This window comes from Lates calcarifer, linkage group LG13 (genome assembly GCF_001640805.2).
Source record: "Lates calcarifer isolate ASB-BC8 linkage group LG13, TLL_Latcal_v3, whole genome shotgun sequence".
Lineage (NCBI taxonomy): Eukaryota > Metazoa > Chordata > Actinopteri > Centropomidae > Lates > Lates calcarifer.
The window spans coordinates 5,298,031-5,325,217 of NC_066845.1; the positions used below are offsets into that span (position 1 = coordinate 5,298,031).

The following is a 27,187-nucleotide window of genomic DNA, read 5'->3' on the forward strand; positions in this document are numbered from 1 at the left end:
CAGCCGCAGGGTTTTTGGTTCCAGCAGAGATTAGAGGGAGCCAAAGCGATGAGGCGTCCCTCAAACATCCTGACTGGAGATGGAGGAGGACAATGGAGCGGCTGTGTCTGTGTCAACACCAGCTCTCCAAACACACACATGTGCAAGGACAACCGCTCCCGCCCTCTCGCCCCCCATCCCCTCCTTTACCCCTACACGCTCACACAAACATATGCATGCACCCTTTCCCCTCTTCACCACTGCACCTGAACTCACATTACAACACATTCGCTTCCCTCTGGTGTGTGAGTCACATCTATAGAACTTCATGGTGAAAACAAGAGAATGGACTACACTGGTGGTATTGTATGCCGTAGACCATTAACTACAAATCGAATATAGTAAACATTATTGCAGACCATTTTCCAAAGCAAACCTAAAGTTTAAAGATTGATTTCCTAGCTTCCAGGCAGCCAGTGGTTTCCGTTTATTTGAGAACTTAGGAAAATCAACTTGCAGAGAGCTGAAACCTGTTTGAAATACACAATCCATCACAGCCAACATTTTATTATTTTTATTTCCTGGCAACATCATTGCCACAAGGTGCCATCTGACTTTTGACATGCTGTGACTAAAAGCTTTACATTCGCAAGCTGTTATTATTATTGGAGTTGCTGGATAATAAAAGACTAAACCTAACAATTATTTTCACAATCAATTAATAAGCCCTTTATTTACTTTAATAATTTAATTCATATTTTCTTGTTATGATTCTTAAAAGCCTGAAAAAGACAGCCGCCCTACTGACCCAGCAGCCACAAGCTGAGGTCTTATTTCAAGTCAGTTCATGCCTGCTGAGCACAGTTCAGACTAAACAACTGGCCTGAGTAAAAGCTGCTGTCCTGCTGAGGCAAAAATGTGGCAAAGAGTAATCTTACAACCAAATTTGATTATGCAACAGCCTGTTTCCATTTGTGCTGAGCAGTTCACTATAAATACAGAAATAGGTGTTCTATTGTTTATTGTGTCCTAGAATAGAATCTATTTATATTACAGATGTACAAATTTACATTTTACTTGTAAAAAATTATTTATGAGAATGAAAAACGTTCCTCCATTTAATTTGCATACTATGTGGACTACTCCAGGCATTTTAGATCAGGTGAATTCCTTCAAATAAAGTTTTATAATAACTTAAAAGAGTAGAGCAGGGAGAGATGGAAATCTTAATTCATGTATTTTCACTCCCTCTATGGATGGATTAATACTATGATGCATGGATTATCATTATTTTATTTTATATGGGGAATAATCATGCTTGAAAGACAGTGCTTGTCTATTGTATAACATGAGCTCTGTTGCCTACATTTGTTTATATTTTGGCAAAATGGCAGCATTCAAAGTATCCTGAATTAGCTGTTTGCAGTCCCTGTTTGCAATTCAACCATGGATATACAGACAACTATTAGTGGATTGCTATGGACACTGGAGACAATGCTATCCTCAGTGGAAAATGTAAATCACACTGAAACTAAAAATATGTGTGTATCATATCTATTTAAGACTCTGAGTGTCGCTGTGCATCATAGCCACTGCTGCTCTGACTGCTGTCTGTGTTTGTAAGCAGGTCACATCAGTGGGGCAAACTACAATAACTAACTTCCCATTGTTTTTAGAACACCAGCATGCACCTGTCCCTTTCACTTTATGCAGTATCTTTGTCTTAAGTCTCTCCTTCTGCACCTTCCCTCGGCTCTCCCACAGCTCTCTCTTAGGGAGGCGTGCCTCGAAGTTTGAAAACTTTGGATCTATGCCAACCATTGGACCAAATCTGCTTGGTTCAAATCAATCTCAGACTCCAGTCAGAATCAGTCTACTGTGGCCAGGCCTTTATTTAGACACAAATGACTTCATTTACTGAAACCCTTCCGAAGATGTTTTGCTGCATGTCATTCTCTTTCTGATCATTTTGTCTCTCCCAACTGTAAACTATGATTCAAACATGCTCTGAAGGTGGAACAGTGATGTTACACAAAACATAAGGCTCTATAGGGGCTGTGGTGTTGATGATGAAATTCAAAACACCGTTAAGATTCTGAGAAAAACGAAATAACAGAAGCCTTTGATAACCGATGAGTGCAGAACATTGGCTGTCAATGTGAATCACTTGGCGTGGGCTTCGCATTTCCCGAAATTCAGCAGCAAAAATGTGTGAGTAGGACGGAAGGTATGCAAATATCCTCTTAGACACAAATATGGAGGCACTGTTAAAGGATGGGTACAGACTGAGAGAAAGAGCTGAAAGATCAAGGCCAGACAGTAGACCAACTGAGCGCGGGCAAGGGTGTGAGATTGAGTGCAACAGAGTGACATAGAGGGTCTCCATCGGACATGTAGCCATGCGTGGCCATGAGAACACAGGGGCTTTGTGTGGAAGAATGTCGTTTTCATAACAGCGCATTTCTTTTTGGGTGACCGCGGGCCAGCTTGGTCCATCTGCTGGGCCTTTGTCAAACTATCTCGCACTCCAGTAGCAGTAAAAGAGGGGAATGTGATTAGCATGCACCCCGCACCTTGTGCCACCACCCCTCTTTCCACAAACTAAATGCCTACACGTCCACCCTCCCCTCCACCTCCCACCCTTTCTCTCTCTCATCACCCTCTTCACCCATATTCCTCTCTCTTCATAACTGGATCATGGGTGGTAGAGGAGGGCCCATTGTACATTGTTTTGGCTTTCACTGGTTCAAATCCTCTTCACAAAGTGGATGGGAGGGAACTGGGGGAGCCAGCAGGCACCTTTGGGCTGTGAAGGGAGTTGTTGAGGCTCTGAATGGGCTGAGGGCACCGAGAGGCCCTCGGTGATGTGGTGGCATGAAATACAACAAGCCAGAGTTCACTCACCCCCAAGCTGAGGCAGGTTGTTCTTTTCGAAGGTTGAGGTTCTCATTACGGTTTTCTACATTCTCTCCACATCTCCTTTTGTGTGATTGTATATGAGTGTATGTGTGTTTTTGTGTGTGGCTGGGTCAGTAGGGTGATGGGCATGTTTTGAGTATGCACAATTAGGCAGGAATGCATAATAACTGCCTATAAAATGTGATTTTCATTATATTTATTGATTCAAATTCATCAAGTAGTCTCTAAATATTTTCCACATCTACATTTTTATTGCTAGAGAGCCCAGTGAGTAAGGGGCTTAGTATGTTTTTGCCCTCATATTAATAATTTTTGCTCTCAAGTTTTTTGTTTGTGCTTTTGAATTACTTAATTTGTGCTCATAAATTAAAGAGAGCATTCCATTAAGCAATATTGCTAACATTTTAATATATGCTAAAAGGATGTCACAGATAGCACCATGTTGGTTTTAATGCACAATGTCATAAGTCATAGGTCTCAAGGGGACAAGAACAAATGTAATGCCATAATCTAAAAATGCAGATATAAAGGAAAGAAGTCAGTAATTATATGCACTTCAATACCAAACACACACTTTCCGGCCTGTGAAGTAGCCGCAACAACCTAAAACTTAAGTCCCTGCTGTTACGCTAACATGACGCTAATTCCAGAGCTAATTCAAGAGGGCATGAATTACTGCTGCCAGGCTCTGTGATGTTGGATGAAAAGTTGAATGAAGTTCTAAAATTGTTAAAACCTTAGGAGTAAGAACATATTGTACATATTTGCAGAGTTACATTTTTAGTGGAAACTTGTTCCAACTTTTAATTCAGGTTATTGTGATTACTGGAGCTGCGCACTTTGTTTCAGAGTGTGGACGTGACTGTATGCTGCTGGTGCCGCGAGGAGAGGGAGAGGAGGCAACCGTGTAATCCCCGTCATTAGTGGGTTTTAACAGGATTTGGTGCAGCTACAATAATGGAGACTCTAGTGGCCTCCACTGCGAGACCCAAAGAGACCCGACAGGGAAGAACAGCAGCCACAGAGGCACAACTGTTCAAGAGGACTCAACTGAGAGAAGGTAATCTGGATTTTGACTGTGTTTGTGTGCGCGTGCGTGTGTGTGTTTCTTTGTGAGTGCTAACGGCAACCACAAATTTTGGTCCCTCCACTCTCACACTGATCTTTCCCTCTGTCTCTCTCTCTCTCTCTCCCACACACACATTTTCTCTCTGGTTCCCATGCTTCCAAGCCTCATAGAGGGGTGTAAACAGAGTGTGGTTGGTGTTACCATGGTAAACACCGACTGCGGGCCGAGAATGGCGACTATGCCCTGCATGTGGAGAGACCTGGGGCATGCTTGCTAGGCCAGGGTATACAGTAACACATTCACACACAGACACACACATGCACAATTATGCATGGACCGTCTGTCTCATTCTCTGCCTGTGTCTTCTCCCCGTGTCCTCAAACCTTATCCTAACCTCAAAGGGAAATTCCAGTTTCATACAACCTGGGTTGCATTTGCATAGTTTTACCCATCATTCCTAGCAGTGTACTCAGTAAGTTAATTACTGAGATCATTGCAACATTGCTAAAAAGAAGACAGATAAGTTTTAAAAAATATATATGAACAGTGAGACGATCATACAGATTTTACATATAGACCCTTTTAGCTACACTTATTTGGAAAAGAAACTTAGGAAAAAGATAAGACTGTTACTGAAAACTGCTGCATTATGACTCCCTGGTTCAGCACACACAGTATTTCTGAGCAATGAGAGATTATCACTAACATTTGAGCTGCATTCCCCTTAGGTTTTACCTCCAAATAAAGTGGTTTGGATAGTGTGGAAAAAAGTAGTACCCTGTTTACAGCCCATCTAACTGTGTGACTTCTTGATTCTTGCTAATTTTCCCCAGATCTCAGCAATTATATTGGGGGAGTATAAAGTTATCACGGCTGATCAAAATGACATCTAGAAAACTAAGCCTCAAGTTGTAAATAACCCCACTTTTCCATTAACATAACCCTAACTCTAATTTAAATCTCAAACATTCTATGGTACCTCTTGTGAGTGAGAACTGAGGAAGCTGAGTTATGTACACTTTAAGAGACCCAAGAACACACACTTCTACTGGTTTCTACTGGAATCCTCAGGACTGGCAGCAATGAGCTTGATATCCCCAAGGCAAAAACAGTCTGACAATTGAGATAAGAGTTTGGATACATCTGTCTGAAAGGCTTCAATCAGATTATCTGATTGAACACATGCACACAGTGGTGAACCTTTTTCTAGACCTAATGTAGTTTTTTGGCACCTAAACGTTTATTATTGTAACCATGACAACCAAGATTCGGTACACCTGCCGCCATAGGGGCTCTATTTTGAGAGATGCTCCCATGGGTTGTATCAAAGGTTGGGGACAAACAGCCTTTATGGAGGACTTGTTGGTTACAGTTGTACACACACATAAACACCCATATTCAGGCACACATCCTCACACACACACACACACACACATACACACATACAGTAGATATTTGTTGCAGAGATCAGAATGATAAATCTCTCATTGCACTATGATGTATGCCCTCCAAATGCTGTACATAGTGTACCCTAACCATGAAATATGGGCCGGTGGGATAGGAACCCTCCTGCGTCCATCTCTCAGTGCATCAAGAACAGTTTATTGCTTTTACTGAACGTGCCTCTGCTGCTAAACACCTAAAACACACACGACAGCAGACACACATAAACCACCGAGCTTGTACATGAAGAAGTTTTTATGTTCATTACCTGTACTTTAATGTACATCATGTCTCAGTCACCATGGATAATGTATAGCTACTTCCTACAGTACAAATGTATCAGACTGCAGTTTGGTACAAGGTTGAGTCTCCTGTTAGTCCCTGTGATCTCACAAATAAACACCTCTTGCATCTGTATGCAGAGAGTGATTGAAAGAAGATCTTGCTAGCAGAAAATTTGCAATGCGTCTCTCTTGCTAACAGCAGATATTTGAGGAAGAGTGAGAGAAATCAACACTATACTCAGCCCAATGCCAATCTTGTTAAAACTGAACAAACAGGAGGCTTTTTGACAGCAGCCTGGCATCTTATCAGTCTGCACTGTCGTCTAGGATAATGCACCTGATGGAAACTCAGTCATGGAATAAGATTCAGAATATTAAGAAACTAAACTGGTCATGTACTGAATTCATAATCAACATTCAATATATATGAGTCTAAGAGGCCTAATGATATCTTATACATATTGGAAAAGCCATATGACCTCATCAACAGAGGCCATTTTGTTCAATATCTCCCCACATATAACGGCTGAAACAGGACTGCAAAAGGAGCATCTGATTGCACCAAATCAATACATTTCATTCAAGACTCAAAACTGAGGATGAATTATCAATCACTGCATCTGTTGCTGAGTTTCTGCATTGCCAAAGATTTGACTCTTTCCCTCTATGGATTAAGCCACTTTTGTCTATTTACAATTTCATCAGTTGCTATGTTTGCATGCATCTCGCAGTTTAAAAATCTTGTGATTTTATTGCCAGCGCCAAAACAGGAGCCAAAGGGATTTAATACACTGAGAAGCCATTCAAAAAACAGCCTGAAACAGTGTTGGGCTTTGGACTGCATTCACAGTGGCCATCTGCAAGCTGCTGCTCACCAAGAACTGAGGCTCACTGGTCTAGAGGCATGATGGCAAAGCTGTGTGATGCTGGCCCCAGAATAAACAAGTCATTTGACTGGACAACCATCATAAAAGCAACTATTGATGTTGCCTAGTTTTTTCTTTCTGCCGCATTGTCCGTTGTTCCGTAGCTGAAGTCTTGCTGGGTTGGCTCACTTTCACATTGATTTCTGAAGTGGTGATTGTCTCCGCTGTTTGCCTTAAACTGTTTGTCATTCAACTTTTACATGTCTTTATTGATATCCTGTTAGTTCCAATGGATCTTTGTTGCACAGGCCGTCATTTTGTGTACATGTTATTGACTCCCGACATTCTCCTCTCTGTCAGGATCAATGGCGGTCATCCGGCTCGGTCTAATCTGAGGCAGCCATCCCAGTTATTCAGGGGTCACATACCCGGACTGTGTGTCAGAATTCCTGTCTGCTTTAAGCAAGTATGCGAGTGTGGGACTGACTCGCACCAGGTGACCTCACACATGCACACACAAACACATGCATAACTCACAGCAGACATGATCACGAGCTGTAGCGCCCACGCCCACAGGCACACCAACACATGTTCACCATCCCAAACGTATAGCTATAAACACACACATATGCCCGCATATCATGAAATGACTTTTAAAGCCCTTCGACAACTGGTCAGTGTACTAAACTGGGCACCCCCCCTGCCCCCCTCTCTCACACACACATATGCACTCACACACACACTCCTCCAATAAACCCTCTGTGTCTCATGTCCCTCCCTTATCCCTAAGGGCTCTGCCACCCCATGTGGAGCAGGTGGGCAACAGGCAGACCAAAGCCTCTGGCGCCCACACACACACACACACACACACACACACACACACACACACACACACACGCACGCACGCACACATACGCTCACTCTTTTACTCTGTTTCCTTTCTCACTCTCCCCACACCTCGTCTTAATGACCACAGATATGTTAAAAAGCTCTGCCACTTACAGCAGCAGCCTCCTTCGGCCACTTAATTTGACATGCTTGGGAGGAAAACAAAGAAAGACCCCTATTGTGGCTTTCAACAGTGTCCAATCAAGCCCGCCACTCAATTAGCTACGGATGGCAAAGAACAAGCAGATAAGTATCTATTTTATTAAGACCTTTTCATTGCTTCCTTAATGTTATACTGCACATTCAAGCCTCCAGTGCAGGTAAACCTGCCTGTTGATGCTTTGTACATGGACCCATGCTGTGAGGTGAAGCAACATGAACATTTCTGAAATACTGATGACAAGAGAGAAGACAAAATCAATGTCAGTTTTCTCCATGGCTCCAGATGGTGTAATTGAGCTATATTATCTCAGAAACACAGGTGAAAAACACATTGACGGATAGAGAGAAAGCAATAAAAGCAGGTGACAGACGATGGGAAAAAAAAACTGCCAGACAAAGAAACAAGAGTTTTAAAAATCGATTCACGAGGGCAACTGGGCTGCCAACAAATACAGAATCAAAAATTCAGTATTAGACCCGGTGTTGCTGTTTATTGGTAACACAGATTGTGCATTGAGGCTTCTCTAAACAATTAGAAACTCTTGTCTTTGACATTAGTCTTTAACTCATCTGTAGTTTTCATCTGTGTAAGTGTGTGTTTATGTGAGTGTGTATGTTTGCCTGGATGTTTAAAAAAAACAAAAAAACAGGGCACAAGTCTTAAGGGACAACGTTCGAGGTAAAAGGGGTTTTGGCAGACGGTGAGCCAAAAATAGAAAACAACAAAGAGGTAATGAAAGAAAGTCCAGACTGCAAAGTGCTTTAAAGCATTTTGCTGTGAATCAGTCCCTCCTGATTTCCCAAGCTGTAAAAGAAAACAGCACAGTGGGGTTCCAAAGTTCAGTTTGATAGTTTGACTGCTGCGCATCTCACAGCCCTCAGCCATTATTGAATTAAAACAGGATCACGTGTTGAAATTATGTCTCTCTGACTGAAACAGCAAAGGTATTTGAGGATCTCCTGGGTACAGAGAAAACACATGTTCAAAAAAAAAATCTGACCAAACAGCTATTATCACCTACCTGGCAGCGATGTATAACGTCCTGTTCATGATCATAATGAGCTGGATGTCCAGTTTGTGCCGCTGTGTGTTGTTCCTGCCAGGTTTGTGGCCTACAAACGCTGGATACTGCTTTGTGTCTGCAAGGAGGGGACAAAAAATTAATCCCTGCATTTGTTAACTTTGTGTAACTGTAGTAACCGTATTAATAACTTCAGGGTTTTGGAATTCATGAACGCTCTGTTAAGCATCTAATGGGTTTTTAGGTCAAATGTCAGCACATGTGTCTTAGTTGGATGAGAAAACGCCACCACAGTTGTTGGCTCCTCCTGCGACTGTAAATTGTCACGCTAAAAATGTACTGCACTGTACCATGCAATCATTCTATTGTTAGCAGCTTTGGGTGAAAGCACTTGGTTTGAATAAACAGTCTGATTGAGGAGCAGGTCCATGTGAGGCCGGCTGGCTTCTGTTTCAGCTCTCCTGGCCAGGAGATACAGCATTAACGCCCCAGAGAGAGTGGAATGGGACGGGACAGAGGGTGAAACACAGAGAGAAACAATGGCCATATCTTTATAGCCTGCCACAGTGTTAACGCTATCACACACAGCATTAGGAGTCCAAGAGAAAAATAGCGGATTATCCTTTGATGTGGGGTGGGCTCCGTTTCAAATGCTGCTTTAAGTCCTTCATTTTGGTGTGTGTAGAGGGCCTATCCTTGGGCGCCAAATTACACTCCATGCCTTCAAATTGCATTCAGTGTGGGAGGAGGTGGGGGTTGCAGAGGAAGCAGGAGTTGAGAGGGATGTAGGAGCAAAAGGATAGAGCAAGTGACAGAGATACCGTGAGGGGGATTTGGGAAGTGGAAGACAAAGAAGAGAGGGAAAAGGAGTGCAGGGAGAGAGCGAGGGAGGAATTGTGATGAGCGGAGGGCCGGTACACAGAAAGAGACTGAAAGAAAAGGGAAGGAAAGAAACAAAGAGGGATATACTTACAGTTGCCGTGTGAGATGCTAATGGGCTCGCTGTCTTCGGGGAAGCCCGCCCCGGCTATTTGCAGTAGCGTGAAGTAGAGTAACAAGGCCTCTGACCTCATGGTCGCACCAACGCTGCTGCTGCTGCTGCTGGTCCTCTGCTACAGATTTACCTCAGCCTGAAGCGGTAGACAGGGTGGATAGGGAGGCGATGGAGAGGGACGAAGGGAAGAAATGTGGAAGAAAAGAGAAAAAAAAGTTTGTCAAACAAATCTGTTTTCACCTGAGTGCCTCCTCAATTATTTTCCCTCCTTGGTTTCTGCATTCTTTGTGTAAAACAAAGAAACACCGAAAACCGAGGTGGGGAGTGGGGTGGTTGGTGAGGAGGGGTACAAAAAGAAGGGAGTTAGCCAAACAAATTCATGTCCACCTGAATTAGCTGTTTGTGCATTTTGCACGGCCCGTTGAAATCTGTCAGAGATATATTTATATATGCATTTTCGATGACTCAAGTGAGCCGCGTTGCAAGCGAAACAGAATTAATTGGATTAGGGTGGTAATATGCGTCATAGATCGATGTCAGGCAGAGAAGATCTCTGTGCTTCTCTCTCTCTCTTTCTGTCTCTCTGTGACAGGGTCTTAGTGAAGTGGGAGGGCTCTTGTTGAGATTAAGCCTGCTGTGAAGTAGAAGCAGTACCTGGAGATGGGGTGGAATGGCGTGGCAAGTACCTAATTTCCTACTTGTCAGTCTTCTATAAGGGTAGCAATCCCACATCCTAACTCCTACAGGCCGATGACTACCGCAGGTCAAATCGGTGCATCAGTATGGCTATTAAGCACTCCATTTTACCGCAGCGATGGTTTAGGAGCCTCCTGGAGGCTAGTGCTTCCCTTTCTTTCCTCTTCATCTTCCTCTTCCTCATCTAATTTCTCATCGCTCTTGGTCAGTCTTAAATACCAACTGTTGACTGTTGAGATTATTTACTTTTAAATCCTGGAAAACACAATGTTCTCAACAAGCTAATTTTCTAATGTAATGTATATGTGCCCACTGAAGTGAATTTTATAGCTGATGCCCTAAATTGTGTTGATCTAATGTCTTCATTGCACAAACCATGGCAACTGAGCTTTTCCTACTGCAGTTTGTGGCAACAAATTACACCCATAAATCATCCAAGACAATTATTGCGTCTGTAATCTAATCAAGAATAAAGCATTTAATTTGCATAAAGCACCTTCTTCTTTTTTTTCTCTCACTAGCTGAAGCTGCACGGGTGAGATGTTGGTGGGTAGATAGAGTAAGGGATGCTTCAGGGATGAAGAATTGAATAAAATAGTCGATTTCATTTGCTCCAGTCTGATAAAAGTTGTTTATCCCACGCTGTATTTTCATTCGCTATTGTATGTCCAAGGGGGAAAGAAGAGGGGGGAGGAAGGAGGGAGAAAGAGAGAGAGAAGGGGAATTACTTTCGCCTTTCTTTGTCATGTCTCTCACTCTCTCTCTCTCTCTCTCTCTCTCTCTCTCTCTCTCTCTCTCTCTCCCTCCCTCCATGCTCCCGTGAATCTCATTCAGGAGAGGAATGAAAACACTATTCACTAGGAGAATCACTTTAACACTGAGGAGAATACCAAAACTAAAGCCTGGATACGACCTTGATCTCACAAGCCACCCTGTTCCCCCTCCCTCCTTCCTCACTCCTTGGCCTACTCTTCTTATCCTTACACTGTTTTTTTTTTCTTTCGTACCGCACTCTGCGATTTTCGAAAAGGAAAATACTAAAATGGATTTTCCCTCACCCTCACCTCTATCATACAGCAAAGGTTGAATGAGCTGCACTTGCACTGTGAATTCCAACTGCGACCAAATTGTAAATAAAATATCGGCTTTTTCTTCTCACCATACAGTACAGTGAACCTCTGCGGAGGGCTGAAATGTGTTTTTCTCCTGAAACCTTGACCCGGAAGTCCTCCAGTAATTGACTGATTGATGAGCAGGAAGTGGCATGAGGCAGAAAGGTTGGCCCTGAGGGAGCTAACACTGTGAATGACGGATGGAGGTAGTGCTGAGCAAGAAAGCAAGTTGTGATCTGGTTCTGTACTAGAGTCTAATAAATGGGAATAATTCTGTAATTATATTTTTGGACAGGGCTTGATTATGTCAGAATCAAATGAGAAGCTGCAATAGCTGCTTCTTCTATATGAATGTATACGCTGTAGTATTATTGTTGAAATAAATCTCAGGTGATTAATCATACTCAGGGCATTTATCTTGCACGTGCTGAGAATCTGTGGCTGCTGAAGGCGAGGCGCATCCTCCAACTGTATCAATGGGTTGTAACAGGATGCTAAGAACTGTTAGTCAAACCATCTCACACTGCCTATTGTGATACACAAAATAAATTGAGCACAAAATGGCTTAAGTGAAACCCCTAAGCCTTCCAGTGGCCCTTTCATTATACCAGCTGCCACACATGAGTAACAGGAGGGAGTGAGATGCAGTCTGTCTTTACCGAATTACACTCTTTATGTGGAAGAGCCAATTGCTTCCTTGTGTGTGAGTATGACTGTGTGTGTGTGTGTGTGTGTGTGTGTGTGTGTGTGTATGTGCACGTGTGTTAATTCCTGATCTAAAATGCTAGTTTTGTACAGTGCTGTAGGCACACACACACACACACACACATAAACTGAGAACGTCAGAATCCAGGAATCAAGGCTTAAACATGTGCTCAAACTCCAGCAATAAATTACCTACTACCAAAAACCACACTTGCGCAGGTGGAAGTGTGTGGATTTCCTCTCTTGTAAAAGCTCTCCTTGAAAAACAACCAAAGAGAAGACATAAAGAGTAACAGTGGAGCCCTGTGCCTCCTCCTCAGGCTTTTAATAGATAATAACATTTTGAGAACCTTAGCTGCTATTCCCTTACATCCCCCGCACACTTTCAGTGATAAAGTAGGTGGTTGTGTGCGTGCTTAAGTGTGCGTGTGTGTGTGTGTGTGTGTGCGTGTGTAACGCAGAAAGGGGAGAGAGGGGAGAGTTAATCAAGCTGGATGCTGGCAGGAGGCCACCAGCAGGTAATAAAAACACAAGGACCCCCCAGAATCCCTCTGCATACCCCGCCATCTTATGAATAAGTATACACACATGATTGTGCATGCACACACAATCACTCGTACATTCAGTAACATTGTATCATCGCAAGATGAAAATACACTCAGCTAGAAGCAGGAAACTTGAAGAAAACACACATAAACTCAGACTATATTAACAATAAACACATTTATACTCAAATCAACAATCACCAATACACACACACACATCCACTTTCTCTCCTAATAGCAGCCCCATAGGAGCAGCCTACCCAAACTACATTAGTTTTAACAATAAACATATTATCAGGCTTAATGATGTAATTGCTTAGCTATGGGTGCTTGCAACTAAAATATACACACAGAAACACCCATTTATTAGAGTGACAAGGTCAGCCACACAGTGGGCTTCAGGTGAGGAAAAGGAAGGAAATGTTACCCGACATTTAGCTACACTTTTAGTGTGCACAAACAAATGGAAAACACACATGGTGAAGCTCGGTTTGGCAGATTTTCCCAAAAACACACACACAAACACACACCTAGTTAATCATGAGAAGGCCCCAGCTATTCATCTCCTGAAGGCCCCCACTGTGCCAGCCATCAAACTGTGCAATGAAGTGCGAGACTGCCATTTAATTATATCAGAGCAGACCTCTAGATGACAGAAAAACGACAACATCGGCCGTTTCAAAAAAAAATGTCCAAAAAGTATGATTGTAGCTATGTCTCCCCAGCAGCATGGAGGAGAAAATGAGGAAGTAGTGTGACGTTGTTACACAGCCATAAGTTCCACAGGAGGAGGTGGTTGGTGTGGATAAATAAAAAGACAGACAGTTTATTATGTAAGCAGCTGTTCGTTTCACATTCACATCATCATTGGTTTCTTTTAAATATGACCATAGCTAACCTTTACCAAGTGGTTGTTATTAACCATGATGGCAACAGTCCCCTAACCTTGATGGGATACTAATTTTAATCCAAACCATGGTCTTTTCCTAACTGTAACCATAACTGCTTATATGCGTCATTCTGGAGGTCATTTAGAAACAACTTGTGCAACACTTCTTGTGCAATTATGTTTGTTTGTGTGTTCTTCACTGCTTGCTTCTAGGAAATCAGTCTGCTCTTAGTCTAGCAACATATATTGAATGGCTGCTATGTATCTAAGTGGTCTTACATGTGTGTTAAGGACATAAATAAGGTCATATGTGCTGTCTTCAGAGACTGCTGTGTCTTATGATCAAGTTGTGTAATAGTGATTATGATGTATTCAGATATGTCATTTCTCAACACTTGTCTGATAACAGGTGGGTTTTTGATCATAGACTACTCTGTGTGAAGGTTTTAAAGTAGCAGCTTCTTGTAAATGCTGTCTGACAGCTCTGATATGAGTGTAGCCTGCTTGTGTTTATATTTGGCAATCTGTGTAATGTCCGCAGATTGGTGCTGAAGGTTTTACAGATGACAGGAATGCCAAAGAGAAGGGCTAGCTTACTGGCAATGTGCTGTTTCATGTCTATGTGCAATTGTGGCCAGTCACCACATTTGGAGGAGGTGCTGCTATTTGTATCTTGAAATTGGAATTTTTTAACAGAGGATGCAAGTAGAATGCTATACACCATAAATGTTTGGGCTTTTTCATCAGTTCAGGAATTCTGTGAGGTAATTTAAGTGTTGGTTTAACCAGATCATGAGGAAACATGTCCCTGTTACTCATGATAATCCACAGACCTCACACAGACTATTTCTTCAAAAAGTGGTTCTAAAGAAAACTGCTGTTCCAGACCTTTTTTTTCTGGAAATTACTTTTGAATTTTTTAAAGCATTTTTTTGTAATCCTCTTAGTATTTTGAATCATCTGCATTGTGTTTGGGTGGAGGTTAAAAAAAAAAAAAAAAACGGTGGACAAATAAAATCAAAAGTTGCAGCACTTCTCTGTACTACAGATAAGCTGGCCCTTTAAAATGGATAAAAGTAGTAAAAAGAGAGTCTGAGTGAGAGGAGTAGTTTGTGTGTTGCTTTCCCAGTTGCTTTTCATGGTTGCTGGAGCTGAATAAAAGCCACAGTGATTTTTACAGGCGCATGAATGACAGCGGGGTAATTCCAGCAACTTCAGAAGTTTCTGCTGTGTGACAATCTCAGGGCGTTACAGAGCAGAAACAGACCTTAACACACGGGTGTGAACACAGCACCCCCAACACCAGACCACACTAAAACTGTACACTTTTACAACTCCAGCCACATAAATACCATATTGCTAAACCTAACACAGCCTCAGACCACACCTGTTCACAGGCATGCTGGAGGAAATGGTGTTTTGGATGAGGTGTGAAAGTAGTAGAGGGGACGACTAAGGAGAGAAGGTTGGACAGACAGCCAGGTGAGAATAATGCATTGATCTACCATATGGGGATGAAAAAAAATGGAACACATCCAACCACCTAGGGCTCCCAAATGGGGAGGATACCTTGGCAGGTGTTTACACTTGTCAGCCCTGGCCTGATAAATCAGAGAGAAAAGACAGGAGGAGCTGTCTGGCTGAACCCAGGAGGCCATGATAAGAGGAGGGAAGCGAGAGAGAGGAACCTGCCTGTCTTTTTGAGAACAAGAGCCAAACTAGCATCCAATATAAGCACTCAAATACACATACACTTGCATGTATACTCCTGCAAATAGTCCTTGAGCTATCAAAAAGCAAACTGGTGTTTCCCTTTTCGTCCCTTGTTTTTCATCACTTAGATGCTGTTTTCAAATGAATATCTGTATGGAGGCAATCCATCATGGTTTGATTATTAAAAGACAATGAAGTAGACATGAATGAGGCACCCTGTCGCTGTAGGCCCTTTATTGAAACAGAAGCCCAAATGCAAGAACGTCTCCCTTTAAAGAGGTGACGGATTGATTCTGGATGCAGGCCAAAGACAACTCAAAACGACAAGGGGGGAAAAGGGAGACAGAAGAACAGCGAGGGGAAAAGAAGCAAAGTGCCAACTTGGAACAACGGCAACCTAACAAAGACATTCAGTAACTGGAGATAAGCTGCTATCTTTATAACTCTGCCTCTGTGATCTAAAAACCATTAGGCCTGGACATGCCTCTGTGCTTCTTAATCATTAAAAACAATTATCTGTCGCATAGCAATGGATATCCTTTTTCGGAATGTATTGAGGACACTCTTCGTTGCAAATTACCATAGATTTAGAAATAACGAGAATAAAAAGTAAAATGAAAAAGTATAACAAGAAGAGAAGAGGGGAGGAAAGGAAAGAAAAAGATAGCAAAGCAGGAAGGGGGAGAGGAGGGGAGGGGAAGTTAATGGGTGTTCGCTGTCTGAGAATGATCCAAAGTAAACTGACATCACACCAACCCTGCCACCAGCAGAAATCAACGGAGGGGAAAGATGAGAGGAGATAACTACCTACAATTCACTACATTGTTTTTAAAAGTAGGTCAAGAACTTGTTAGGCTGCTGGGGCTGAGATGAGAGACTAAGAGAGAAAATCATCCAAACCTTCAACCTCCTCTCTTTGATATTTTGTATCTTATCTTCACCTATTTCTCTTTTTATTCATGCCAGTACTTTGGTCTAGACTGGAATAACACCACAACTACTGGGTGGATTGCCATGAAATTTACACAGATGTCTATTGTGTCCAGAAGATGAATCTTAAAGACTTCCCACTGACTTTTTCTTTGGTGCCATCATGAAGTTGACATTTGTGGTTTTAAGTAAAAGGTCTCGACAACCATACAATTTGGTACAGACGTTCATGTTCACCTCAGGATTAACTGTAACTTTGGCGAACCCTTAACTTTCCTCATGTGCCATTATCAGGTATTTGACCAATTCTTTATTTTATAACCAAATACCTGGAAAACTGGCATTCCCATCAGCCTGGTGTAGCCTACTTAGCATACCAACCAGTAAATATAAGCTGCTGTTACATTAGACTAAGATGATGAACATGGAAAACCTCATACCTGTTAAACATCAGCATGTTAGCATTGTCATTGTTAGGATGCTGACGTTAGCATTTAGCTAAAAGCACTGCAGTGTCTAAGTAGTCTCACAGAGCTGCTAGGATGGCTGTAAACTCAGTTTTGTTTACTCTTTGTCTAACAGTCCCACATAGCCTCTATGTTCCTTCACTCCCTCTCACAGACTTAATGAAAACATTTATTATGGTATCACCATCAATCCTCCCTTTCTCTGCTCTCCTCCTAATTCTCTTTTCACTTCTCTTCATCTCCTCGAGAATGGCAGAAAAAGGTGGAGAGTGGTGCAGCAGCCTGCTCCTTTGCTTTGTCTGGAAAAAGCATTTAGGAATCAAAACAAGCCCCCACTCAGTGACACACATTCAACCGTGCACGAATACACAAAGCCCAACTCACATCACAGACACAACTGGTGCTTAAGAGATTGACCCCAAAAAATGAACGAGGTTACACATTTAAATATCAGAACCTTTTGCGGACCTGTCAATCATCGCTCGCGATGATACAAGCGGGGCAACTCAATCAATCTGGAAGCAGCTGATACAGAGCTGTGTGGGGAAAGCAGAGAAAATTGCTCCTGATAAGGACATGCTTGGTAGCACATGGCCTTCTCTGTCTCTCTTTGATCCAATTATTATATTTGGTCTGATGGTACTCCGCCTGCCTTTCTGATTGTTTGACTTCATCCTTTTTATCCCTTTGCTCTTTATGTTGCTTGTGATATAATGCCATACTTTTGCAGATCCATACAGTGGTTGGTCATTTTCAGTAAAGCTCGTCTGGTTATTGACCATGGTCAAAAGAGCAAAAGCAGCTGAGAGATACAAACTGAGACTCTGTGTTTTTCCTGAGGTGCAGCAGGGAAGAAATAGCAGTTTAAGAAAAAAAAACCCATCAGAATGTCACTGAGCTAAATGCCACATTAACTCTGCAGAGGAAGAGATGCTGGGATGACTGAAGCACAGCACCCTGTGGAGCAGGGTGTTGAAACTGTCACACGACATAATGTACATTTTACTTGGAAACGCACTTCCTGAAAGCCGACTGCGGGGTGCCTTCAGGCGATGCTGCGCCATGCCATGCTACGCTTAGTCATGATACAGACCTGGGACTTCCAGCCTGTAAGCTTGGTGAGTCAAGTAATGCTTTAAATTAGGCTGCCTGGGGTTGAAAACATGCAACAATATGTTTAGAAATGTGTGTCCGATACAGGAGGAACCAAATGCAGGAGCAGATATGATTTCAAGGAAGGGGTTAAGCACATCCTCCTCAGGCTCTCGTCCTCAGTAAACATCAGCTAAGCCATCAGCAGGGAAAAGCATAACAGAGAAATCCATTTCTGTGGGTCTGCTTAAGTATTTCCAAATCCATGATGCATGAGCCCTAAAATGATTTTTTATGTAATTTCGAGAGGAGGAAAAAAAATGGTTCAGTAGCAGGAAGAGAGGAGAGCTTGATAGACTTGCAGCAATTCATGCATAAGTTCTTTGAGTCACAGCAGAAATTAGTTTGGGTATTTAGAAGAGCATGGAAGAAGTAGCTAAGGGACACTGTGTTCCCAGGGTAGTTTTCCCACAAATAAAAGCGGATGAGCAATCAATAAAACAATAGCTGTAATTCTGGCCTGAGAGCTGGATAGTTGCAAACCCTTTTCCTCAACAGGCCTGGGCTGTAAATGAGAAAAGTCTCAAAGTCAATATTTGACGGCGGCTCACTAAGTGGTTTTACTATGGATATAACAGGCTCAAGGGGATTTGGAAGAAAGAAATGGGAATTTTTATCCTTGCTGGACCTTGACTAAATAGACATAAAGTTATGATCAATACGGCATGTATGTATGAAGTCAGGAAAATCATATACATCAGTATCTGCAACCTACACGGCCTGTGTTCTACAGAAAGACCTTGCTTATAAAAAGGCACGTGTTTAACCTTGTGCTGTGGTACGACAGAAATGTCAAAAAATCTGGCAAAAGAGTCTAAATGCCTCCAAGAATTCACTTTATATATGTGTGTGTGTGTGTGTGTCTGTGTGTGTTTATGTGTGTGTATACAGTATATTTTACATATGCTTTCACAGTCAACTTATGCAGCTGTTTTTGTTGTCGTGTACTTTTCCTCTCCTTGCAACTCAACTGGAAAAGCAGACACAGGATATAAGCGGGTGGCCTGCAGGGACTGAATAAGAGGTGCGATGGTTTTCTGTTGTTGTATCCATCTGGTGCAGTTTTCACATCTCACAGTCTCCTGCTTCTTCATAATAGGTGTGCTTCAGAGTTTTACAAGGTGTGATACCATCTCTGTCTGTGCCTCATTGTGTACCTAATGCACTCCTCTCACTGCTGCTGTTCAGCAAGCTTTGCAGCACTTTGAACTGTGCCACATTTTGACAATTCATCAATTGTGCATTTTTAGTAACTGCACGATTAGCAATGCGATGCTGCACACAGTGAGAAGCATACTGGGGATATATCGTCAGTTATGTATTCTTATGACCAAAGAAAGAGGTAAAAGCCATAAAAATGTCACGTTACCTCCTGAATAATGCAGCTCGATAACACAAGATACCATGTGCATCTGTTTCGGTCATAAAGTCTGCAAATGTAGCATGATTTCATTTGCTGTTTTGCCATCACAGAAAATCATTTCAGCTCTGTTAATGGCATTTCCTTGTTGAGCTCCCAGTTCATTTGATGCAGGTTCCATTATGCTAAGTGATTGAGTCGGTGTCCTCCCTCGCTGATAACTGGCTAGCTGGCCTTCCGTTCCACAGCAACGGCCCTATCAGATCTGACTGAGCATGATGCTAATCTCTATTAAGTAATGTGCTAGCCACGGGTCAGAGGGAGAGCAGAGCACATCACTAGCACACACTTTCTTAGTCTCTTTCTCTCTCATTATCTGTCTCTATCTCTTATTCACTTAGTACAAATCATGTTGTTCAGTCTCTGTACACTACATTTCCTCATTTTCTTTGTCTTCCTTTCCTTACCTTCCCTCTTTCAGCTTGCCTGCCCTCCCTGCAACAAAACACCACATACATCTTCAGAATACAATAAAATCACCGACTCTGTTTCTCTCCATTTTCCTCTATGACAGGAAACATATATTTATAATGGCGGATGGAATAAACTAAACACAATTACGTTCTGTGTTAGCCCGTGATATTGTGATACTGATAACAGAGTATCTTGTTTTCTGTTAGTGCATCATATCCAATAGCATTATGAATCATCTCCGATAAACCAGGACATTCAATCCAGCTGAGGCCACAGTCACTGACTGACAACACAGTATACCACAGTAGCTGTTGTATTGCCAATGTACAGAATGAATCTGTCTGAATGCTGTTATCTCCACAGACCATATTGTAGGAGTGATGCAGCTCACACCCAGCTCCAAACTAATGAACGAGATGACAATGCTCAGGCAGGCAGATCACTGAGACGCCCCGCCACTGTGCAAAATAAAATGCATGAGAAGAAAATGTATTACACAATGCAGTACAGCCGATTGCAAATAAATGTTGTCAGTCTGCAGCAGAGTGGTGATTGTCATTACCATTACCATTATGTCACATGATGAGGTAGCACAATACAAGAAATGCAGTGATCAACTCTAACATGGGGAAGACTTTTGAGACTTTTTTGTTGCTCGTGTTTTGTTTGGTTCAACTGCCAATACATTGTACAGCAGGAGGGAATATGGAGAAAAGCGAGCAGTTAAGAACCATGCAAGGAAGGAGATATAAAAGAAGATGATGCATTCAGAGATACACAAGAGAAGTGACATAAGCATGTAATCCTTCAGGAAACCAATGTCTCTGTCTCTAAACCTGATTAGAGCCAAGCCAATCAGTACAATTAGTCAACTCAGTGTGTCATGTGTGCCATGCCCACATTGCTACAGACTAGCATGTCTGCACTAGCGAGCTATGAGACACTTTTCATAACAACACGAATCCAAGACTAGGTACTGTACAGGCAAGCCACCACTCAGTGACAGCCTGTGGACATGTAACACTTTTAATGGAGGAGAAAAAAAAGATCATCCATTTTTGTGTATTCTCTCAACTTACTGAAATTAATCACAAGCAAAAATCCTTTCCTTAACTTGTTGTTGTCAGATGTTGCCAAGAAAAATCCAAAATGCCATCCATCCTTTGAAAGTAGACAGTTTATGACCTTAACATGGCTCTGATCTGCGTCACAATCAAGCCATTTAAAAAAAAAAAAAAAAAAAAAAAAAAAAGTCTCTATACAAAATGCTGAACCCATTAACTGCAAAGACTGCTTAGCAGTGTAGGCTAATTATCCATAAACAATTAGCTATGAGCCTACGAACAAAATCCCTTTAGGTTTGTACGTACGTGGGGCTGGATTTATTACTTAACCTCGCTTATCTCATGATGTGTTTATGGCTGCTGTGCATGTAGCACTTTGTAACACTGAAACAAGTTTGAAATAGACTGTGATTTTTTTAATGTCAAACAAGTTAAGTTATAAACCTGAAAGCATGTGCATGACAGGCACTGAAATATAAGTTAATACACAGGTTCATGTAATGAGCTGTATGGGTACTGGTGCCACAAGAGAGATGCATTCTTTATAATGAGACCACAAAATCAATACGGAGAAGCAGCTCTGCAACTCTGCGAGTTCATTTATGCAGCAGGGTAAAAGACAGCCCCTGGATGCGAGTAAAACAAGTTTAAAAATGTTATGAGATCAGCATAGGGAAAAGAAATACAATTCTCCCGATGTTCGTCCTGCAGTAGTCTACTATAAGTGATGTAACGGTAATGCAAGTGCCCATAGCACTTTAAATGCTTGGCTTGTTGGGCAACACGAGCGAAAAGTACGCATGCTAATTGTAAATGTAACACTGTGTGACAAGTAAAAACACATGCTGTTTTCTTAAGGGAGGTTATTTTGAAACAGATGAATACGCACAGTGCAGCCACCTCTGGGGTCCCAGACTTTGACACAAAAGAGGTTTTATAAAAGACAATCAAATTAAGAAAGACAGAGATGAGACATACAATACAGTATGGTGTGAAAAGCAAAGCAAATCTGACCTTGTGTTTGCTTTACATCTGTTTGAACCAAGATTCACATCATCGTCTCTCATATGCAGTAATCATGCTGTAATTACAGTGTACGGTTACACTGAACACTGGCTGTACTTCAGAGACTTTAAAATAACATACCAACTCGTGGAGAACAGTATGAAATTACATCTGAATCATCTCAATTTGTGTTAGAATATGCAGAGCCTAATTGACATTTGTGTTGAAATTTATTTCATGTGTCACGAGACTTTTACAAGATTCAAGATCCTTCTCAGCATCTCACTCCCTCAGCTCTGCCCTTCCAGAGGAACATATATATATCGCTGTCTCTGTCCCTGTCTCTGCCTCCCATCACAAATTTCAGCAAAGTGCAGATGACGGTTCTCCAATAAGTAATTTTCTGTGCTGTGTCACAGCATCTTTGTGATCGCTAACTTCTTATATCAGCTGTGTCATGCAATTTTTCTAATGGAAATGTTGCATTAATTCAGCAGCTAGGGCTATACATCATGGCTGTAAATTTACCCTGTGGGGTCTCAGAGCTGAGCCGACCCAAGCTAAGCTTAACTGACTTGAGCCAGGCCAGACCAGGCTAGCTAGTTTGTGCAGCTTTCAAGGAACAGATATAAAATGAAAGTATACTGGGCTAAGTTTGAAGTGTTTAATGCTTAATTCTTTTCTTCTCCATATCCCAAAGGGCCAAAAAAATGACACAATAAAAAATAAAAACTGTTCACCACAGCTTTTTTTTTTTTTTTTTTACTGCCACTGTCTCTTGAGTGCTGGAAAACAAAGAAAAACAAAGAAAATAGCAGCAGTATAATTTCCAGAATACAAATGAGCAGTGCACTGGAAGAAAAACCTGTTTACAGTTTAGGATAACACTGTATAATTGCTGAAAACTTGCAATCTGAAAGGTGGAAGATACAATTACTCTTTCTTATCTATTTTTTTCTCTTTCACACCATAACTCACAAAGTGTTGTTCCTCTCAAGTGATAAAATCTTTAACAGCCACCCATTTCACGCTTACAAATCTTGATTTTTTTTTCAAACTTTTTTTATTTCAGCCACTCACCAGCAGAAGAAGAGCTTAAAAGAAAACACCACATATAAGGCTTCTGCTAAAAACCTCAACCAGCTCCTCTAGCTTTCATCTTTAACCTTGTAACCCTCTGACCTCTTCCATTACCCCACTCGGGCAACATCTAAAGATCTGCGTTTACGACTTCCTGTCAGTATAAGGACAGAGTAGGGAAAAATAAAAGCGAAGGGAGCCAGGCTGAAGGTGGTGAGAGCCTTAGCCCATGACCTATTGTTCTCAGCCTGAGTGATAATGAAGGATGGAGTGTGAAGAGACTGAGAAGAGAGACCGCAGTGATGGGCTGTTTGTGCGTGTTTGTACGATCCACCATGTGGTTACGCGCTTGCCCTTGCAGGCATTGTGTTACAGTCAGTCGGTCAGATGGTGGGCATGTGCCTACCTGCAGCTCCAAGGTTTTACACAGTGGACACACAGAGGGGAAACTGGAGCCTGTCAAGCCCACTCACCGTGATGTTAAGCCAATACCAAGATTACTGCTTCCTTTCAATCAAAACCATGAAAAAAATCTAGCTATTTCCTCCTCTGCCTGCCTCTTTGTCTCTCTCTTTGTCTGTCTCCTGCTCTGTCTGCCTGACTGACTGCCAGACAACAAACCTACAGTACATCAGGTATAATACGGTTTAAAGCGGCTTCTCTTAATTATACGCTCTCACAGTTCATGGAGAGATCTGAGGAAAGAGTTTAAAGAGAAGTTGGGGAATGGTTGCTGAAGTGTGCTAGAGAAGTGGCGGCTTTAAGAGTTTGAAAAAGAGCACAAAAAAATCGCCTTTTTTGGTTAAGCAGACACATCTATCATAGCTGTTTATTCAGTGGATGAAGAGTTATCATGTCAGTCCACTTTTCAGGAGAGTTTGATGAATCATGTGGAGGGAGGCCCCCTTTTTGTCTCAAACACTTCAGTATTTGAAAGAGACAAAAGAGCAGCAAAGCTTTATCAAATCGAAATGATTGAGAGCCGGAAGACATTGATTCATGACCATAGCAGCATCTCTATACACCTTTATTTTGCAGTACTTTCTTTTACAGATGACTGATGATTTTGATTCTGTATGGCTGTCGACACAGCAGTGCTTTGAGCTAAATGTTAATGTTAGCATGCTGCAACGCTCACAATGATACACAGTGCTAACATGCTGATATTTGGCAGGTTTGGTTTTTACTATGTTCATCATCTTAGCTTAGCGTGTTAGCATGCCAAGCATGCTAATTAGCACTAAACACAAAGTATGGCAGAGGCAGATGGAACTGACATTAGTGTTGCATTTGTGTTTTGATGAAAACTCAGGAAATCACCAAAGTGGCAGTCCATTGATTAGCTGGAATCTACAAATATCCACCTTATGGTGGAAAAGTCAGAGGATCAACTAAGTCGTTTGACATTATTCCTGTTTAAACTGATAGTCTGTAGTACATTTCATGGAAATGTACAATAGTTACTGATATATTTCAGTCTTGACAAACTGACATTGCTATTCATTCCCCTGCCTTTTTAGCATGACTTTTAAAAAAATTGGACTAGGAAAATTCAACATTTATCAGTTTAGAAGATTCAGCAGTGTTAAGCGGGCATGGCAAAATGCAGCCGTTATTTCTGACAGTGGGCAACTGCAAAACTCCCATCATTAGTTAGAGATAGAATGAAAGCAAACAGAGTGTACAAAAGATGTTAATACCTAAAAGTTTTCAATAGTTTTGAGACAGTGCACTGTGAGATTTGAAATTTTGGATTTGCAAGCGAGCCCTGTGGCACACGCAGGTATACCTCTGGTACACTGTATGAATATCTCCTCTTAGCTCCAGAAGAAACCACTCTCCAGACACACACAAACACACACATCTACTTATATACAAAGGTCAGGAGAGCAGTGGACATTTCATAGATTTCATCGCTCACTGCGGCGATATATACAGTACATGAACAAACAGCCAGCAAATAGAACTTCCATTTCCTTAGTGATTTGTTGCATGCAAGCATGTGTGCATTTGAGTGTGCCTGCCTCCATGTGTGGTTGTGTTTTGTGTGTTTTAACTAACCGTCTCGCATAAGAGGACTTAGTCTGGCTGTGACTGCTTCCTCTGGCACACTCGCATTAACATTTCATCCTGATTGTCTCTGTCAAAGTAATTCATCATCATCGACTGAAAGACTGTGGCTGGAGCCTCCCCCGACTCCACATCTCCCTCTCTCTCCTCTCCCTCTCCCTCTATTTCTCTTCCTCTGTTAGTTTCTAGTTTCTTTCTGTATTCCTGTTTTCTGCCCCCGTCCCTCTCTGTCTTTACCTCTCGCTTCCTCTCTCTGTGTTTCTCTATCTCTCTCATGTCCATCTGGCTCTTGAGATAAACACGTATCTGGCTCTCCTCACGCAGACAAAATATCTATAAAGATGAGCGTAATCACAGCGTACTGCGCTGGTTTGGCTGTTTAGTCCAAGCAACCCTCCAGCAGAAAATAATCCATCTGTCTACTTAATTTTTCTTTACCTCTGTCAGTTCTTTTCCTTCCCTCCCCTCATCCTTGCCAGGGTTCAGATTGACAAGAAGATTATATCCAGGGGAAAATGTGATTAATGAGTTTGTCTGAATAATGTAAATCAACTTAATGGCATTGAAGACACAAAATGAAGCGAAGAGGAGCAGGAGGGAGGCAGAGACAGAGGAGGAGAGGGAGAGGGTTGCTCAGGGTTCAAATATCCACTCAGCTAAAAGGCAACAACAGTAAGCAGGCCTCAGCTGCTGTCACACTGGCCTTGGAGAGAAAAAAGGCGGACAGGCAGTGTCCTCCTTTTTTTCTTTCTTCTTGTTTCCCTCATTCTGTCTTCTTTTGATGAGTCCCTGGAGTAACCTGCCCCTCCCTCCCATCCATCCTTCTATCCAGTCCTCCTTTCATCCATCCAGATATGATCCCATCCAAAACCATTACCACTACCACCACCACCACCATCTCTAATGCAAGGATGGGGCCCGTAGCATCACAAACGCACACATGTACCTTCACATGCACGTAATCATAGAGAAAGCCCATGAGAAAGCCCACAAGACGGCACTTTACAGTCTGCTAGCCGCAACAATGAAATCTGTGCTTTACTGACAGAGTTAGGGCCCCTAAAGACATAAGAGGATCAAGTTGCTCATCCGGTAACTTAAACCATTTAACTGTTTGTGCATTTAATTCCACGGACATGCAATTTTTAAACAGAAAACAATGCAAAGGAGCTATCTTGTCAGACAAATGCTAAGGCTTAATACCCTGATCAAGCTGGCTTAACGAAAATACTCCTGCAGAATTTAGAAGACTACTTATGTGAAAGGGATTTTAACAAACTTAGCAATCATAAAGTTGCATTTTTGTGTGTGTTTTCACTCTGGCAAATAAATTTTTAAGGACTTCAAAAGCTGCTTCTTGTCACTGATGCCAAAACTCAAGAGTAGGCTGCTACTCTAAATGCAAACTTTGTCTTTGCGTAATTGACTTACAAGCTAAAGTGCAGTGGTACGGATCCTCGGCAGCATCTAGTCTCATTGTTAGAGGAGGATCTCCGGATTACTATCTTTACCTTTAAACTCTCTGTGAAAGAAGGATAATGCAACAATGGGGTAATTAGCAACACAGCTCTTTTTAGACATTATCTTACAAAGCGCAGAACAATACCTACCCTGGATTGATTCCCGGCTTGTATTTCTGTGCTTATGTATTAGTTATCCATTTAAAAAACATTTGTGCAATCATGCAAAATATGGGTGGTGATTTTTCTTTTCCATTTCAAAATAATAAGTTAGTAAATATTATGAGTAATTTCAACATGGTAAGTGCCAGCCACAATGTTAGGGAAATCTCAGTGAACGCATGCTGCATTGCACTACTAGTAATGTAGTAATTTTAAAAATCCTCCAGTCAAATCCAAATCCCTCAAGGTTTTTTTAAAAATAAAACCAGTCAGCCTAAAACCAGTCAAAACCCACCGTGTGTGATGTGTGTGTAATTGTAGAATGTTAACTTCAGGACACAACTATGACACTCTAACATAGTTTTTTCCCATCAATCTGCTCTAACCCTGTTTTTTACAAGCAGCCCAAAACACGCCTGCGCCATTCCAACAGATAACAACTAGGTTGAATTCATTGACATATGTAAAACACACTTACATATTGTGTGTCTAATCACTCACTATCTTTGCTTCTTTCTCAGTTCGGGTTGTTAATTGGTAGTCATTTCAATTCAACAGTTTGTGAAGGAACCAATTCAGTGCAGCATTCCAGAAGACTTCATTTTTCATTTTCATTTTTCTTTTGCTAAAGATAAGCCATCTGTGAAATGATGCTGTAGAGATTCATTCTCCTGCGG

At 41.8% G+C, this 27,187-nt stretch overlaps 1 protein-coding gene across 1 annotated transcript in view; it reads right to left on the minus strand.

The window, feature by feature from the left end:
* Positions 1–27,187, minus strand: part of sema6a (sema domain, transmembrane domain (TM), and cytoplasmic domain, (semaphorin) 6A) — a 104,535-nt gene that overhangs the window by 49,633 nt on the left and 27,715 nt on the right. Inside the window, 2 exon segments of the mRNA XM_018674438.2 lie at positions 8,633–8,750; positions 9,606–9,762. Coding sequence (XP_018529954.1) covers positions 8,633–8,750; positions 9,606–9,705 — 218 coding nt within the window. The 5' untranslated portion in view covers positions 9,706–9,762.